At 37.9% G+C, this 19300-nt stretch overlaps 1 protein-coding gene across 7 annotated transcripts in view; it reads right to left on the bottom strand.

Annotated features, from left to right (window-relative positions):
- Nucleotides 1-6822: 6822 nt before the first annotated feature.
- The window catches only part of AKAP7 (A-kinase anchoring protein 7), a 108238-nt gene continuing 95760 nt past the window's right edge, over nucleotides 6823-19300 (bottom strand). For 5 of the 7 annotated variants that reach the window (XM_054569963.1, XM_054569964.1, XM_054569966.1 and 2 more), the window contains one exon: nucleotides 7770-8787. In XM_054569963.1, coding sequence (XP_054425938.1) covers nucleotides 8591-8787 — 197 coding nt within the window. In that variant the 3' untranslated portion in view covers nucleotides 7770-8590. Of the gene's footprint in view, nucleotides 8788-19300 lie in introns of all 7 variants that reach the window. The other 2 variants (XR_008528775.1, XM_054569965.1) reach the window with 2 other exon arrangements.

Here is a 19300-nt window from a genome sequence, read left to right as displayed (position 1 = left end):
CAATTAGGAAGATACATAACCAGCTAAACACATAAATAACAGGATTTTTTGTTGTCATATACCAAAAAGGAGTGTCTTACCACAAATTCTCTTAATTATTCTTCCACTCTTCTTTCTTTAAACCAGTCACTGGAAAGTTCACACACAGGATCCAGCACAAATGGGGCCCCTTTTTTATCACAAAATCTTTTAGTACAAAATCACAAGCATGTAATTCTGTAACATAACAATATCACACTCAAGCACACCATATGACATTTTAGGTGAAATGTTCAAATTAAAACGATAAATTATTACACCCATGTTATTACCCTACCAACTACACTCAAGCAGGTATTACTTCTGCTGGACTCTGTATTATCAAGTTTTTAAATCTTAAATTTTTATTTTCTGAAAGGTAAAAAAAAAAGTACCTCATCTCATTACTGTTGTAATTTTAATTTAATTATTAGTAGGTTTGTATCTTTGTGCATGATACATAATTTTAGTCAATTTATATCTTTTTCTGTGAACTATGTTTTTGGCCCATGGTTGGACTAAGATCTTTTCTCATGGCACTCGGAAGTGCTCAGAAAACTCATCAGGCAGTGGGGCATGGGCTCTCGGCTGCCCCTCAACCTCAAAGAAGCCCCACCACCATCTCTATTCCTGTAGATGACCTCTAGGACAGCAGCAAAGGGTCACTTCTAACCTACACTGACCACCTCTCTGGCCCTTCCACCAGAAATGGGGCAAAGGATTGCTCTACTCTCGGATTCCCCAAACAAAGGGGGAGGGGTCTAGCATCCCCCAAACCGAACAAGACAGGGGAGGCGTGGAGGACATTACCTCGCTGACACTTCCCTCAGTGTCCAGCTCTCCTTCTTCTCTCCCCCAGGCCCAGGTTTGACGCTCTCATCTGGCCTGGGCAGAGGGGATGAGAGCCTAATTCAGTCAGTCACCTTGCTGCAACCAGTCTTTTGGACAAACAGGACTGGTGACATTACCCAAACATGACTCTGTTTATTTTTCCCCATCTCTTTAAACACTAATCCATAGGGGGTACTCTTCTCCTTCACCAGGATAATTTTAGGGGCTCTCAGTAAGGATCTCTAGATACCTTCCATAACTGGCTCTTAATGTTTAATATTTACCATATTTTGCTGTGTATAATATGTACTTTTTTTGCCCAAAATTTTTGAGGGAAAAATAAGGATGTGCATTATGCATTGGTAGTCCTAACTCTATATCTGTATAAGTGTTTTTAATTCTCTTACTTATGCTTATGCATTAAAAGTATAACACTAGAAAGCAATAACAATATCTGCATGCAAAATAATACCTGGAATACAGTAATCAGTTTTGTTTCTAAATATAAATAAATAAATAATTGGATTAAAAATTAAAATGAAAGATTTCTTCTTTCCTGAGAGTTTGGACCAAAAATGTGGGTGCATATTACACATGGCAAAATATGGTACATCTCTACCTTTGGGAAGAGTGTATTCCTACCTCTTCCCAGTTTGACCTCCATCCTCTGCTATCTTGTCCTTGTCTATCATAGTGACCCCACTGATAGCCTTCATCAGATTCTGAACTGTTCTTGTGTAAATTCTCCACAATCTATAATTAATGTAAAATACTCATTTTCCCGTCTATTACATCCCCTGATTTGAATGCTCTGTTGAACTTTTCTCTGTATTTTCACGTATCACTTAACTGGGGCAGCCCCCTTCCTCCAGGTTTCAGAGGAGCCCCAAAAGAACAGCTTCTTTCCCATTTCTACAGCTGGACTCTTTATACCATGCCTCATAGGAAAAATTAATATTGTTTGCATATTAAGTCATTTCCATATTCTTAACAGCTCCAATATTTCTTACATTAAAATATCCCTACATCTGTTTATTATAAACTTTTTCTCTTAAGCACATGATATAAAATATTTAACTTACATTTTTTATAAAATGAAAGTGAAATGGCCTTGTTACTATATGATCTAATAATCGTATGTTAATATGACATTGTTTTAGAACTTAGAGGTCATCTTTTTTTCAATCTATAATTCTGCCCAAAGAATCCTATCAACAAAAAATTTTTTTCAGCAACGACATCACTACCAACACAATGGACTCTTTCAGCCATTTTCCACATGCACTAAGTGATTTGGTCCATAAACATGCAGGTGGTTACATTTTCCTGTCTTTGTCCAGGTGCCTGACAGTGTGTACAGAGCCCCGGTAAGCATGCCCTCTTTAAGATCTCAATTATTTTTTTGATGTAGTGGGCACAAGGGAGCATTTTTTACCTCTTTTGTGCACTAAAGGAGCACTATTTAATCGTGTGCTCCCCACATGGGGGTTATGTTGCCTCCATCTGGAGATTTGGGAATTGGAAGGAGGCATATTTAGTTGTCGCAGTAACTGGAGTCTGCTACCGAAATGTAGTGTCTGGGGATCAAGAATGGTGACTTCCCACACTGCACAGGACCGTCCCACACTACAGAGAAGTGTTCACTTCAAAATATCAACCGTGCCCTTTGATGAAACAGTGATTAGTGGAGTGTAGCCTGTACCAGTCAGGTCTCTTAGTTGCAAACAACAGAATGAACTTTAGCTAGTTTAAGTGGAACTGGAACTTGAAAGGAAAGTCAGTAGCTCACAGAATCCCCCGCAGGTCCCGAGAATCGGCCTGGATGGCCAGGCAGCAAGAAAAACGTCCGATCACACTGCCAGCTGCTCCAGGGGACCCTGGGTGGCACTGCCCTCTGCCAGTGTGCACTACCTGCAGAGGGTGTGGGATCCCCGGAGCGCACCTTCCCCAGAATGGATTGATTGCATGCAAGGTCACTGAACCCCAGCAACAAAGACGGTTGAGAAGGTGTTTCTGGCCTATACCTCGGGACCTCTACCCTGGGGAAGCAGGGATCACGAGGTAGGAAGTTCCCCAAACATATGAAGTGTGTTCAAAAGATGCTGGGCAGTCATTAAGTGTGACAAGTGTCCATAAAATCATTAAAAGCCCTCATCACATTCCCCTCCATAAAGACACTTTCCAAGTGTGGACCTGATAAAAATAGCTTCCAAATTAGTCTTCCAAAATCTTTAAAAAATATACTCAGTCTGTCCCTACTTTGCATATCATTCTATTTTCTCTACCTCCATTACCATATCAGATACTTTTTGGATGGGGCATGCATATCACTTCTGTTTCTTTCTTCAGCGTTGTATCCAACGTTGTATTCAGTGTTGCCTGCCTATCCAGCTATAAAACGGATTTCTTTGTCCTCTTAGCTCCTACACCTTTATATACCCCACACAGCATTTACAAAAACAATTTTTTTTTAAATTATGGGTAAAACAACATTCATGTGGTTTAAAAAAATAAGCAAAGAAACTACAATGCACTTTGGTTCAGAGATATAATCATGGGGACATTGTACCCATGTATTTTTTAGCAGGAAGTGTGGGGAGTAATCTCAAGTGTTGCACCGATTTGCTCTTTGGTTACTTAGAACAAGAGATCCACAACAGCTGCTTAAGCTGACAGAACTACAAGCAGATGGGTCCAAAAATATAGCACAAATATACAGGACAGTGTCATAAGATACTGGGTTTGTAAATATAATTTGAACGACTAAAGGGAAAGAAACATTAGTTTACTGAACACAATGAATTGATTTCTCAGTTTTATTGTTCCTGTCTTTGATGGTGTAACAGAACTTCATAACTTTCCCGCAGGTGACTAATGGTGGTGTATGAAGAGGAATTAATATTGCAGTTTACATCTTGAATTATCCTAAATTGTCTAAATTTATCAGTTACATTTAATGATGCAAATGAGTAGTTTTGAGCATATTACACTAGAGATATTAGCACCTTCCTTCAGATCTCAAATTAACTTCTTATCCCCAAAACAGTGATCCAAGAGAAAAGTGCTCTTGGCGGTGTCAGGATTTTAAATTAGCTGACTCAGAGCGGGTTGCTCTAATGTCCATTTTTACTGTCAATGAAATAATAATACAAGGTCCTGCCTTGTTAGTATGTGCACTGCTATCCAGTTCACATAGGGACTTAGAAACTATTTCCTTTAAGTAGACTGGGTTTATTTCTTTTTTAATATGAATTTTCTCTACCTGAAAAAGATCGGAACTCAGGAATGCATCTACAATTTGTTCAAGATAAAACTATCGGAGATGAGATTTGAAAATAGAGAAAACAATGGATGATGATAGATTACCCATTCATCAATTTATGTTTGGAGATACTATAGATTTGTTGTCTTTCATTATAAAATAGAATGAATTATCAATTTGTTAAATAATGTGGTAGTTGATTTGTGCATCTGTGATCAAGTACAGAGGTGCAAACATATCTTATTGGTCTTATGCCTGAAATAATGTCTAGAATATGAAGTCAGACTGCTTTATTACCTCCTTATGAGAACATCTGGCTGCTGGGATGACTGGTACATTTGGGGTTTGGAGTGAATAGTTGGAATCTTAAGTATGCTCTAGATATAAATCTAGTACATCTCAAAGGCCTATAGTAAGTTTAGAGTGAGAAGTAGATTAATACAATAATAACCAAAGATTCAGTGAAGTAGGAATAAGTTCAAAGTGGACCAAACTTTGTTCTGCTGTTGAAAATACTTTTTGATATTCCTTAAAATATTCATATAGGATCTATTATTTTTCCAGTGACTACAAATATTGGAATTTGGTTATAAATGTGAGTATGTGCCACTGGGGTTTTCCTCCATGAAGATGACGACCAGACGAGTGACACAATGCAGTGTCTTCTAGGAATCGCACCTCCCCTGTCATTGAAAACAGATGCACTTAGAGGGGCTCAAGCAAGAAGGCCTCTCAGCTGAGTAACTAGCTGAGACAGTGGCGTCTGCACAAGCAGGATCCTGGCACAGATGCAAAGAGTCTAGGATCCTTGGAAATCACCTGGCCAAACTGTTTCAAACAATAGATTGGGAACTATTGATAGAAGCTCAAAAAAAGTAAATTGGTTTGCTCAAGATCACTGACTTGTCAGCGGTAGGCCCAGGTCTAGAAGCCACAGTCTTCCCCCTGGACCAAACCAGTGCTCTTTCCCTAAGCACGCAGCCTCTGTGTCAGCAGACAAGGCTTCATAGAGTACGGTGCCAGTTTGGGACAACATATTCTGACTATGTGATCCAACAAGTATTTCTTCTATGACTCTGATTAATGGGGAGAATGTCATTTTGACTATTTCAGATCCCAAACTTAGGTTTTTGGAAGTTAATGTCTTACTAGTTTTTTTTAAAAATAGAAACATCAACAAAATTTGTTTTATTGCATACTTTCTATTGTCTTTGTAAGCCTGTTTAAATTAAAATTTATTGATAAGGGTTAGAATCTTTAGTTCCTAAATTAGATATCTGGGTTCTTTTTTTCCAGTTCTATCATAGCAACTGATGTCTCTCAGATATGTTCACAACACTTCAGGGCTACAAGGAAGCTGGCATAATCAAAAGAAAGTGACTCTCCTTTTGTTACACGTCCTAAAGTTGTGAAATATATTGTACCTGGTAGATGGAGGAAGTGCATTGTGGAAATAGTATGACTTTGAAGTAGAACAGATCCAAGTTTAAATTTAGACCTACTTTTTATTAGCTTTATAAATAGCAATTTAGCTTTATAGCCATTTAACCATTTACAGTCCCAGTTTCTTAGTTTCCTATCTGTAAAATAGCACAGTAACTTCCTAACAAGGTCACTTAAAGGGTTGAAATGTAGTAATATGCCTAATTCACCTGGCACACAGGCAGGTATTTAACAAATGAAAGCTATGATTCTTAACTAAAATAACCATGTGACAATGTAACCCTAGATTGAAAAAAAAAATACTAACTTAGCCTTCCAAATTGTTTGAAAAGATTGCAATAGCTCCTTGCAGACAAGATATTTATAGACATATGCTGAGAAGGGCTTTCTCTGAGACATTGTTAACTTAGATTCTGGGAGAGTGAAAACAGGTCTGGAGCCCTGGCCGGGTGGCTCAGTTGGTGGGAGCGTCCTCCCGTGCACCAAAAGGTTGCAGGTTTGATCCTGGTCGGGGTACATACCTATGTTGCAGGTTTGATCCCCAGCCAGGACACGTATGAGAGACAACTGATCAATGTTTCTCTTTCACCAATGTTACTCTTTCTCTCTATCTCCCTGCCCCCCTCCCATGAATAAACATCTCCTCAGGCGAGGATTTAAAAGGAAAAGAAAATAGCCCTGGAATGCTGAGATGGAGCCCCCGGTTGTATTTCAGGCCCAGTTCCCTCATAGCAGTGTGGTTTGGATAATGCACTCAACCTCGAATATGTTTCCTCATTTGAAAAACAAAGCAAGCCCCCACAGATCCCTGCTTACAAACAGTAAACCCCTCTCTCACTCAAAGCCCTCTCCTGGTAAGCAGCTCCCAGGCCTTTGCCTCTGGAAGGCCCTGCTCCTTTCATCTTTGCTACACATGTCACTTTAGTGACACATTATAAGCAGTTGATGAGGTGCTATTTATATTTTCTTTGCATTTAACCTTGCGTTGTTACCTCTCTGTGAAGCTGACTGATTTGAAGTGATTAATAGTTTAAAGTGAACATGCTCTGACAACTGTGCTATCTTAGCATAAAGGATAAGAACCTCAAGGTAAAGACACACTGAATTCTCAGAGTTCCCATTTATGACTTCATTATACTGACACAGAGCCAACGACTTCCAAGAGTGACAGAAAATGAGGAAAAGCAACAAGGGAAAACAATACGTTTATTAAGAAGCATGAAAATGCAAAAACACATTTATAAATAAATGTAGTATAATTTACCCAGTGAAAAAATAGCTAAATTCCAGGAGTAAACTGGATTTTATATTTGAAATGATTACATATTTGATCTCTTATAATTTTCCCCTCCATCATGATCTCTTAGTAGCAGCAATTTAACAATGGCCATAGGAAATGCTGTTAACAATGATTACCATACAAGGGGAAAACTTCCAAGAATTTTCTTTAAAAATAATCCAGTGCAAACAAATTCAGATTATAAGGGATACAGTAAGACCTGGGCTTATCTTCAGAAAAGTAGAAAATAAAAATTCCAAACATTTATTCATTAAGAAATGAAAAGGAAAACTACATTTTGATCATTGAAAAATAATACATATGGCTATTATAAAACATTCTTAACCAGTGATTGCAATAATTACATTGATAAATGTTCATTCAAGTACTAGTATTCAATAAACATTCAAATTCCCATTAAAAGTAACACCAGATATAGTCATGTGTGGACAATACTTCTTTTTGATTTACTACTACAACGAAAATCATGTCAACAGGAAGCAAGTGACTCTTAAAATATTCAATTTTTTTTATCTGTAACTGATTTTTCACAGTCTGTATATTTTATCTGTAAGGACCCCAGGAACATTTTACAACAGCTAAGTAAGAAGTCCATTTTATAAAATAACTCTTGATATTACAGAAACAAACATTCCCACACACGTTTAGCTTGAAAAATAAAAAGTAACAGGGCAGGGTTTTCTTTGGCAAGAAGTTGTCAAATCCTTACCAAATATTGGTGTGCTATAGTAAAGACACTATCAAAGCACTTCTTTGGTACTTACCAAAGAGCTATTTAATCAGCTGAAAAGAGCGTTTTAATCAGCTGAAAAGGTTTCATAAACTATGGTACCATGATATTAATGTAGAGCTTATGTCAAAGTTGCACTGAAATCAACATCATTTTCTTGACTGCTGTTGTTAATGGCTCTTCCTTCAAAAAGCTCCCTTCTAATTTTGGCCTGAATATCAGGCTTTAATAAAAGTTCTTTTATCTGTTTCACTTTGGACTTCTGAACCATTCTTTCTTGATGCAAAGCTTCCTTAATTAAGTCCCGGATTCCAATAGGTCTCTTGCCTACAGAAAAAAAATTTATAAAACATTTTACATACAAATGCCAATGAAAAACATTAAATGTGGTACACTTGCTTATCAAAAGAGGGTTAAAAAGAAACCTTTAAAATGTTGCCCACGTTTTATAGAAAAGGTTGCATTTTGCCAAAAAATATATTATTTACCTGAAACAAATTTACTGTAAATAAAGATCACTGCATAGCTACAGCATACGTAGGACCAACATAAAACATTATGGACTAACTATATGGATAATTTCAACAGTAATTATTTTAAACTTAGCACTTGTCAGCTGTGTGTGCGTGTTGGCCTCAGATCAAGTAGTCAAATGCCCTGCTAAGCAATATGAACGGCAGTATTCCAATTATGGCAAGGCCCCTTCCACAGCCTTTGAGTCCATGAGGCATAACCCAAAGTCCCCTCTCCCTTGGCTATGGGTGAGGGTGAGTGAAAATTGGGCCATTCTTCTTTCATAAATTAATTTCCTCTGCTAATCCCAGCACTCCATTTTTCTTCTGTTGTGTTTCAGAAGTGCAAACACATTGACCATGAGAGCATTAGGCAACCTACATAGGCTGGAGAAGAGACACTTCTACAGCACATTGCAAATCGGTCCATTGGCTCAGCAGAGGGGAGCAGAGATGCTTCTCGCGGGGCAGCAGGGCCTGCCTGCATTTGGGTCTCATTTCCTGTCGTTGTCATTGTCAGTGTCATTCCTATCAGCCTCTTCAGTTTTCACAGAGCTCCCATCCCCTGGCTTGTTTTTGTTCTGTGTTTCTTCCAGATACTGCTGGACGGCCTTGAGCACTGCGTTCTCCACCAGCCTCTTACTGAGCTTTACCAGTTCAGCATCATCAGGCTCACCTCCATTCTTATCACCTACATTCCACAATAGAGAAGAGAGGTCACTGAGATGGTACTGCCACAGAAACTCAGCATGCAGGGGCCAGCTAGTTCAGTTAGTTAAAAAAAGCAAGTGTCCTTCAATCTGGTAGACTAAATCTATACATCAAAGAATACTGGCTTGGCTTTTCATGTGGAATTTGCAGAAATAGGAGACTGCCTATTCCCAAAGACTTCAGGTTGAAAAGTAGTACATAAGCCCCAATCTAAAAAGATTCTACCTGTAATGCTGGTATTTCCCCATTTCTACATGGAATTTTTGTTTTTCTCTCATTCAAGGCCAATTCCTACTATATTGAAGTTCATGTGCCCACCACCTGGAGCCTCAGACATGAATTCACCAACTAGATCTGTATCTGCTTCTCCTTCCCCACTACCAAATGCCAGGGAATCGAGATTTCCCTATCAGCTAACTACTTAGGATCACCAATTTTAAAGTGTTTGTACTGTAGGTTGGTTTTTAGTAAACTCTTAGCACTACAGTGAAGACAAAGGCAGTTACTACAGCTAGGAAGTGGTATAAAATAAGTTTGTAAAACTGATATGCTTTTTAATTTCAGTGCTATCACTAGAAGGCATAAAACAGGAAACTCTTCAAGGAAGAGTTAGGCTTATGATAGTAAACTACTAGATGTTAATATTTTATGGTCATTTTGCTTCCCTCCTAGAAATGATCAAGGTTTAATTATTCTGTCTTTCATTTTACTGTGAATGGGCTTGTTCTCATCTATTCTCATGCAACACATTTCCCACTCACTCTCTTCCTTGTCTCCCTTCACTGAGGAAAAGCACAAGGGAGCTCATCTCTCATGTCCATTCAGTCTCTCAACTTCTTCCACTGAGCAGTGGACTCACAAAGGCAGATGACTGGAGGCAAAGATATTTGAGCACCTAAATATCTTAGGCAAATACTAACAGACCTCAGAGGAGTTACAGACAGCAATACAATAATAGCAGAAGACTTTAATACTCCACTTTCAACAATGGATATATCATCCAGACAGAAAACCAGTAAGGAAACACTGGACTTGAACTATACTTCATACCACATAGACCTACCACACATATACAGAACATTCCATCCAACAGCACCAGAATACACATTCTTCTCAAGTGCATAGGGAATATTCTTCAGGACAGATCATGTTTTCGGTTACAAAACAAGTCTCAGCAAATTTGGAAAGGTTGAAATCCATACCAAGTATCTTTTCTGACCACAATGATATGAAACCAGACATCAATAAAATGAAAACTGGAAAATTGACAAATACGTAAAAATTAAACAACACACTCCTAAACAACTAATGAGTGAAAAGGGACATCAAAAAATATCTTGAAATAAACAAAAATGGAAACACAACATACCAAAATTTATGGGATACAGCAAAAGCAATGCTAAAAAGGAAATTTAGAGCAATCAATGCCTACATTAAGAAAAAGAGGAATAGAGTCAACTACATTGTAATAACTTTGCATTACAGATAGTTACTAAACTTACTGTGGTGATTGCATCATAAAGTATATAAATGTCAAATTACTAGGTTGTACCCCTGAAACTAATATAAGATTGCATGTCAACTATACTTAATTTTTTTAAAAAATTAAAGAAAAAGATTTCAAGTTAACAGCCTAACTTTACCTCTCAATGAACTAGAAAAACAAGAACTAAGCTCAAAGTTAGCAGAAGGAAGAAGGTAACAAAAATAACAAAGATCAGAGCAGAAATAAATGAAATACAGATAAAAAAACAATTTAAAAATCGATAAAACTAAGAGTTGGGCTTTTTTTAAAAGATAAACAAAATAGACAAACCTTTAGCTAGAATTACCAACAAAAAAGATCAAGGACTAAAATAACAAAACTGTAAGTGGAAGAGGAGACATTGTAACTGATACCACAGAAATGCAAAAGATCATAAGAGACTACATTGAACAATTATATGCCAATGAATTAGACAACCTAGAAAAAATAGATAAATTCCTAGAATATACAATCTTCTAAGTCTGAATCATGTAGAAATAGAACATCTAAACATACCAATAACAAGACTCACTATTATCAGTAATTAAAAACCTCCCAACAAAGAAAAGCCTAGGACAAGATGTCTTCATAGGTGAATTTTACCAAACATTTAAAGAAGAATTAATGCCAATTCCTTTCAAACTCTGCCAAAAGAGTTTGAAGAGAAGAGAACACTCCCAAACTCATTTTATGAGGTCAACATTACCCTGCTACCAAAGCCAAATAAAGACACTACAAGAAAATAAAATTCTAAGCCAATGTCCTCATGAATTTAGATGCAAAAATTCTCAACAAAATACTAGTAAACAAAATTCAACAGCACATTAAAAAGGTCATACACCAAGATCAGGTGAAAATTATCCCTGGTATGCAAGGATGGTTCAACATATGCAAATCAATAAATGTGGTATATCACATTAACTCTGGTAAGATAACAGGGCTGTATTTTGCTCTAATCCTACTCTGCAGTCAAATAATCAGTGCTTCTGTGATTTCTCTTGGTCCACAATGAAGTGTTCCTGTTACTTCAAACATTAAAAGATTTAAAACACAAAACTCTTCCCATAGAAAGTTAATTTTATTTTTCATGGCCAAGTAGTTATCCACTGTGTAAATGTCTCCCTTTGCGACAGTATGGCTGGACCTGGAGCACATTATGCTAAGTGAAACAAGCCAGTCAGAGAAAGACAAATATATAATTTCACTCATATGTGGAACCTAATGAACAAACTGAATTAATAAGCAAATTAGAGACAGAATTCTAGAGAGCAGGATGACAACAGAGGGGTGAGGGAGGGGGTAGAGGGTGGAGGGATTGAGCAGAAAGAAAAAAGGACTCATGGACATGGACAACAGTGTGGTGATCACTGGGAGAGGGGTTATAATGGTACTAAATGATAATGGGAAAAATACAATAAATATTAAATTAAAAAAAGGATAGAAAAAAGTTAATTTTCCCTTTTGACTTTCCTATTTCTGTTTACGCTTTTACTATTATCCCAATTCAACTATGCTCAAAATAAGATGGTAACCACCTTCAACTGTTATCTTTCCCTCATCAATCCACTTAATCATCAAGTCTTAGCTATGTGCCCTTCACAATTTCTCCCTTCTTCAACGCATCTGGAATAATCCTTCTAAATTAATAGTTCTAAAATACCCCTTTTATTCTCCTTTGTCTCCACAAGAAAATTTAAATTTGTCTTCCAAGGCTTTCTAAAATGTACCTCTGTTTATCACCCACCATTGCCATACTTCCACTGTCAGCTTCCAATGTGGAGCCTCCACGCCATTTCATTTGTAGATGGCACGCCCTCTCTCTCATCAATTAAAACCCAACCTACTCCATGAAGCCTTCCCTGACTAACCAGCTAAAAGTGATGAGCTTCTACTTGATTCCAATAGCTCTGACTGCATGTATAGTACATGGTCATTTGGTCGTTTGGTCATTCATTAAAGTATGCACAGAGGACCTACTGTCTACATGGTTATTGTGGCCTATGGGAATACTGCAGAGAACAAAAAATGAACCAATTAGTTTTCTTACTTTCTTACCAATAATAAGCATTATTTATTAATGCGTTTATTCAAAAACTACTAATTCAAGTTTCTAAAGACACAATAGCCTTGAACACAAAAACCATGTCTTAGGCTTCTCAATTATCTCCCACTCTGTTAATGCATGGCACAGTTTACCGAACGAAATAAGGGCTCAACAAATATTACTTAGTGAACTATTGACTAAAGTCCTTGCAGACAGTACAGCATATTTTAAATGTTTCTATCTTCCTACAAGGATAGCACACCATGGCTAGAAATTTAGATTTAATATTAAATTTAAAGAACAAAGAATTCCAGAATAATCCAAATATCCATGTGAAAAATGTCCATCATCTTTGCTTAATGAACCTGCCCAGTACGCCAAAATATCCAGCCTATGGGACAAATACTATCTACTATAACAAACTCATTAACCAAGCAACAAACTAATACAGAAATTTACAAATAAATCTTCTGAATCCGTACTTCACTAAAATTCTCACCTCACCTTATGATTTCCACAAAACATCCTCAGACTATCAACGTTAGCCTAGAGAAGGGCCTATCGGCAGGCTCATCACAGAGCCCTGCAAAAACGCAGCAAAACAAGAAACGTGCATCTTCATTCAAATGTGTTCCCACTTTAAGCAAACCTAATTCAACATCATTGAAAAGAGGCATCTTAAGTTAAAGTTATACTGTATTTTTCTTCTGCTCACTACTTGAATAAAGGTATGTGTCTCCTACAGTGACCTCTAAGATAAATAGCCACATTCATTTTACCTGAAGCCTAGTTAGCAAGGTCCACAAATCACTTTTTAATATTCCAACAAAAGTACACATGAAAATATTCCCTGTGTATGCAGCAAACTCTTGATAAAAACATTCTTTTTTTGTCTAATTGGGTTATTTAATATATTAACTACTTAAAATGATAGATTAACCTTTGTCTTTGGCACTGTTATTTTAGAAACCGCCCCAAAATATCTTTGATCAATTTCTTAGGTGAACACTAAAAATATTTTTTTAAAGTAATGAAAAACTTCTGTTAAATCCACTAAACACCCTGTCTCTAAAGAAAGCCAAAGAAACTTTTCAATAAACTTAAACTAAGCCAACTCCACTCTCTTTTAAGAGTTGAAACATCATTAATCCATGGTATTATCCATAATTCTGTTTTTGTTTGTATTACCTGATTTCTAATACCAACCCAGCTCAAGGATAAAATTTGTCTTTGTGGTCAAAAACAAGAAAGTAGGTGAACTCCTTTGTGGTAGCAAAAATATTTTCTACCTACTAAGATAATTTAAGGCAACATTAATGTGGTTCAGCTGTTCTTACGTGTGAACTAACCCAGTAAGTGAAGGTCTCTAGAAATCATCACCACCACCCCCCACCACCAATATCTAGGTGGCTATTTGTCTTGACAAGAATGAATCATGCTAAAATTTTTAAAAAGGGAACCAAAAATATCTTCCTTTCAATGCCATGTAAGACTAAGGGAAAAAATGCCACTGAATTAAAGGTTTCTACTTGTCCCAATCAAAATCCCAGCAAATTATTTTGTGGATATCAACAAACTGATTCTAAAGTTTATATAGCAAGGCAAAAAACAAACAAACAGACAAAGACATAATAGCCAGGACAATATTGAAGGAGAACAACAAAGTTGGAAGACTGACACAAGCTCACTTCAAGATTAACTATAAAACTATATTAATTAAGACAGTTTGGTATGGGCAAAAGAATAGACAAATATATCACTGGAACAGAATACAGGGGCCAGAAATAAACCCATGCAAATACTGTCAATCTGTCTTAGGAAAAGGAGCAAAAGCAATGCAATGAAGTAAAGCTAGTCTCTTCAGCAAAAGGTCTGCGAACAACTGTACAGCCTCGTGTGAAAAGCTAACCTAGACACACACCTTCTATACTTCACAAAAACCAACTCAAAATAGACAACAGACCTAAATATAAAAGGCAAAACTATAAAACTCCTAGAAGATTACAGGGGAAAACCTAGATGACCTTGGGTATGGCAAAGATCTTTAGATACAAGACTAAGGACATGATCCACGAAAGAAAAAATCGGTAAACTGGACTTCACTAAAATTAAAAACTTCTGCTCTGTGGAAGACAGTGTCAAGATAGTGAGAATACAAGCCACAGAATGGGAGAAAATACTGGCAAAAGATAGATCTGATAAAGGACTGTTATGAGCTAGAAATCCAATTCAACTTTCTATTTTCTGTCTGCACAACCTTGCTCACAATCTCTTCAAACCTAAATATCCCTTCAATGGGCCACTAATGAGGATAATATGCCCTGCATGCTGTTGTAACCATTAGAGGTAAGTTATACAAAGTGCCTAATATGTGCCTGGAACAGTAAGCCTTCAAAATATGGTGGTTATTTTATTAGTAGATTTTATACATGTTTTATGAATAAGAAGAATAAGCTCAGTACCTAATAAATATTAATCATTAATTTACTCATTTGATTAAGTGTCACTCTATTGTTGAAATCTATTCCCAAGGGGCATTGTGCTCACTGTGGTTTGTTTTGTTCACTAGTTTTGCTTTGTATTGTTTATAGACTGTTATCTGCTCTTCCACTTCATAAACTATCTGTATACGCCATGGTTGTTTCCTCCCTGAATTTTGATTCCTGTATTTGTTCAGGTTGAAATGTAAGGAGTTCTCAATATCCCTGACTGTTTGCTCAGACCACTATATGTCATTTTGTGCTGCAATTTGATGTGAGAGGTGCAATTTGAACAGTGGTAAAAGCAGCAGACAATCCAAACACCAGTCCTGGTACAAAGAAGTAGCAACAGAAGTATAGCTATCACTGGAAAAGTATTCTCATGATGAAGAAGAAATATAGTTTCAAACATGCCAAAAGGATACATTTTCAGGCAATGATGGTCTTTGGTAGAAAAGCAAGGCTGGAAAATGAGCATTGCTTTGACTCTTAAAACTATTTGTTTATATAATTTATTATCTATTAAGAGACATTTATATAAAACTTAAATGCATTACTGGCTGGAATTAGTTCTCACTCATTTGGCCAACACTGCTGCCCATGAAAATATATACTTTTCTTTCCAGGCTGATATTCCAGGGTAGGAGTTGATCCAAGCAGAAATAAAGGTCACTTTCCTGTTCTGAAGGCAATGTTCACCGAGAAGGAACAGTGGCATAAATGTTGCCAGCAATCTAATCTGGTTAAATAAATCATAATTGTAGATACCACTGTATCCCTTCTATAAGCAATAAAGACACACACACCCTGACCAGAATGTTCCACGGGCTCAGAAAATCCCCACGGTGCCAGGTCACTAATAGCAAAAACAGAAATACTTCCTTCCATTCACTTAGGTAACACTTCACACTTTTCAAAGTGTGTTCAGAAACATTATCTCATTAGGTCTTCAAAGAAATCTTATAAGGTAAAATGAGTGTTATGCTTCTCATATGAAAAGTGAAAACAATGAAACAACATTACATAAATTGTCTAAGATCACATAGTAAAGTGATGGGAATCAGTAGCTCTCATTCCAAGTCAGGAAAATTAATTCATCCAGGGCACCCACCCCCAAGCAGACTCTCCACTTGCCCATGCACCTTCATCCTGGGGAGAGGACATATACATGTCAGAAACACCACATAATTTAATGATTGGTTCACTGGAAAACAGAAATATTCAGGAGGTTTCATTCTCAGATTGAAATTTTTACACTAAATGGATATTGATTGATGCAGTACAATCCCTTTCTTCCACTTTCCTCATTTCCTTCCTTCCCTCCACCCTTCCTTCGTTTTTCTTTCCCTCCATTGTTCCTTCCATGCACATTCACTGAGTACCCTCTATTTGTGATAAGCACTGTTGCGATGAATACAGAAATGATCCCCACATGGCCCCAACCTTCCAGACACCTGCAATTTAGCAGTGGCTGCTCTGGGTAGCTGCAGAATTCAGTCTAGTATACAGTGACTGATGAGGTGAAAGGAAAGTGATGAGGCTGGGAATGTACACAGAGGAGCAACTATAAAGGTCCCCGTAGGACATACTGAGGAGTCGGAACATCATTTATTTCTCTGGAGCACCTATTTCTGTCAAATTATGCTTCCAGATTCTGAGATATACACAAATTATTAAGGCTACTCTTTAAGGAACTCCTTATTTCAAACCATGAGGTATAATGTTAAAGAAAATTAGATTTTTCAGAACACAGCTAATATTTTAATATGTAAGCTTGGGTCGCAGAACATTGCTATTATTTCTAGGAAAACTTCAGTTGTGCCACTAACCAGTGATTTTGCTTCATTTTGTTTTAAGTTTAATGCAAATAACCAGTCATTAAGCTTAGTGAGAGACACTAAAATATAACTACGGTGTAATCAAGAGCATCATAAATACTTTACACATCATAGGATGGAAGAAACTGTACTTTCAAAAATTATTCAAAACAGCTTTCTCTAACTCAGCTGCTTAATCCTAAACGAACCCCTTCTTGGATAACCATCAAGAATGTACTTTATACCACCGAAATTTCACTCTATTTATTCAATCAGACAAGACATAAAATTGGTTGAAGTGCCAGTGTTTGTTTTCTTTAATGGCTTCCAAAACCTAATTTTTAAAGTCTGACCATGAAAATCCAGGTGCACAGGACTATTTGGTCAGCGTATTTGCCTTGTGAATACTGAGCAATCTGTGGACCAAGTCTACTGGGTTTGATAAAAGCCATAATAATGGATCAAATAAAGAATGTGTGATGCTAAACAAAACTTGAAGATGATTAATCATTAAAATGACATTAAGAGAAAACTGAAAATTTAAAGTCATCCATGGCCATGAATATAAATACCATATGATCTCATTTATAAGGGGAATCTAATGAACAAAATAAGCTAACAAACAAAAGAGAACCACAGGCACAGAAACATGGCACAAACAGACAGTTGTCAGAAGGCAGCCGGGGAGGAGACTGGTTGAAAGAAGGTGAAGGAATTAGACAAAGAATTTAAATGCCTGACCCATGGACATGGACAACGGTCTGGGAATTGCCTAAGGGAGTGGGGGGAGGTGCTGGGAAGAGGAAGGGAAAGGGAGAAAAATTGGGACAACTGCAATAGTATAAACAATAAAATATAACTTTTAAAAAAGAGAATACGGAGGCATAGATAAACACAGCCTGTCTCCTGGTGCAACCACATCCAAATTAAAACTAAATTATATAACGACCATCACTCAAAACCATCAGAAATCAAGTTGAATGGAAGTCCAACATCTACTGAATGAAAGAAATGACATCCATCCAGACTGGTAAGAGGGGCAGAGACATGGAGACACAGAACAGGTTGGTTCCACACCCACGTGTGGTGGATAAAAATTCGGGAGGGATACCTCAGGAGCAAGGGGTCCCAGCCCCACACCAGGCCCCCAGCCCAGGGTTCCAATGCCAGGAAGATGAGTCTCCAGAACTTCTGACTGCAAAAACCAACAGGTGAGTTGGTGGAAGAAACTCTTGTAGTCCCAAGCAGTTTCTCTTAAAGAACTCACACATAGACTTACTCAGACTCACTCCTTCTGAGCTCTGTCACTGGGGTAGCAGGTTAAAAGGCACTAGTGGCATATGGGAAGGAATGGAAGTGTCTGGCAACAAGGCAAGAGCTGGGGGACAGCTTTCTCCCAGATAGAAAGGCAGACAGAGGCCACTGTCCCATTTCTGAACCATCCCCCTACAGAGCCACAGAACCAGCATGTGGGTGCCATATCAGAGACTCCATCAACCTGGCTAACACAGTTTGCCTCACCTTGAAGATCCCCTGAGGGTGCACTCCATGCAACTTACAGGACCACCCAAGCTGTTAAGAGTGGTTTTTCCCATATGAATGGCTGGTCTTGGCTCATGATTCACAATTTCTGAAATTATCTCAAACAAGCAACAGCTGGCCTCAGCAAACCTCCAGCCCCCATACCTCTTGCTAAGTGGCCCCAGGCCTGGCACTAGCAGCAGCCAGCCTAGATATACAGCTTGGCTTCGCCTGGGAATTTCCAAGCACAGCACAAACAGCAAACATCTCAGATTGCTTTATAGTTCATGTAGGGTGGCCCCAGGAAGAAGGCGAAAGGTGGTTGACCTTGGCCTGCACCACCTCGGAAACCACAGAGCCTGACCAGCCAGTGGACAGCCACAGACCATGCTGAAGCACCACCACCCTCCCCATGAACAGCTGATCCTCCACAGGTGGTGGAGGTTGGTGGTCAGTGGTCACAGCCAGTCCTTGCAGCTGACTAGCCTGGGTAAATCCCTCCCATTGACCTGCCAACAGCAATCAAGGCTCAACTACAAGAAGACAGGAACTCGGCTCACATGAAGGGTGCACCTCAAGTACCCAGCTCGGTTGATAGGGAAGGCTGTGCCACTAGACTCTACAGAACACCTACTACAGTAGGCCACACTATCAAGACTGGGAGTCATAGCAGCTCTACCTAATACATAGAAACAAATACAAAGAGTCTGCCAAAATGAGGAGACAAAGAAACATGGCCCAAATGAAAGGACAGATCAAAGTTCCAGAAAAAGAACGAATCAAAAAGGAGATAGCCGTCTATGAGATACAGAGCTCAAAACACTGGTTATAAGGATGTCCAAGGAACTTAGTGAGGACCTCAACACCATAAAAAACATCCAGGCAGAAACAAAGGATATACTAATTGAAATAAAGAACAATTTATAGGAAAATAACAGTAGAATGGATGAAGCCGAAAATCCAATCAATGATTTGGAACATAAGGGAACAAAAAACAATCAATCAGAAAAGCAAGAAGAAATAAGAATAAAAAAACACAAGGATAGGCTAAGGAGTCCCTGGGACAACTTCAAGCATGCCAACATTCACATCATATGATTGTCAGA

This window comes from Pteronotus mesoamericanus, unplaced genomic scaffold, assembly GCF_021234165.1.
Source record: "Pteronotus mesoamericanus isolate MK-2021 breed Mesoamerican mustached bat unplaced genomic scaffold, CSHL_Meso_final contig_20, whole genome shotgun sequence".
NCBI lineage: Eukaryota > Metazoa > Chordata > Mammalia > Chiroptera > Mormoopidae > Pteronotus > Pteronotus mesoamericanus.
Note: the sequence above shows the minus strand (reverse complement) of the source record. Positions and strands in the feature narration are given on the sequence as shown.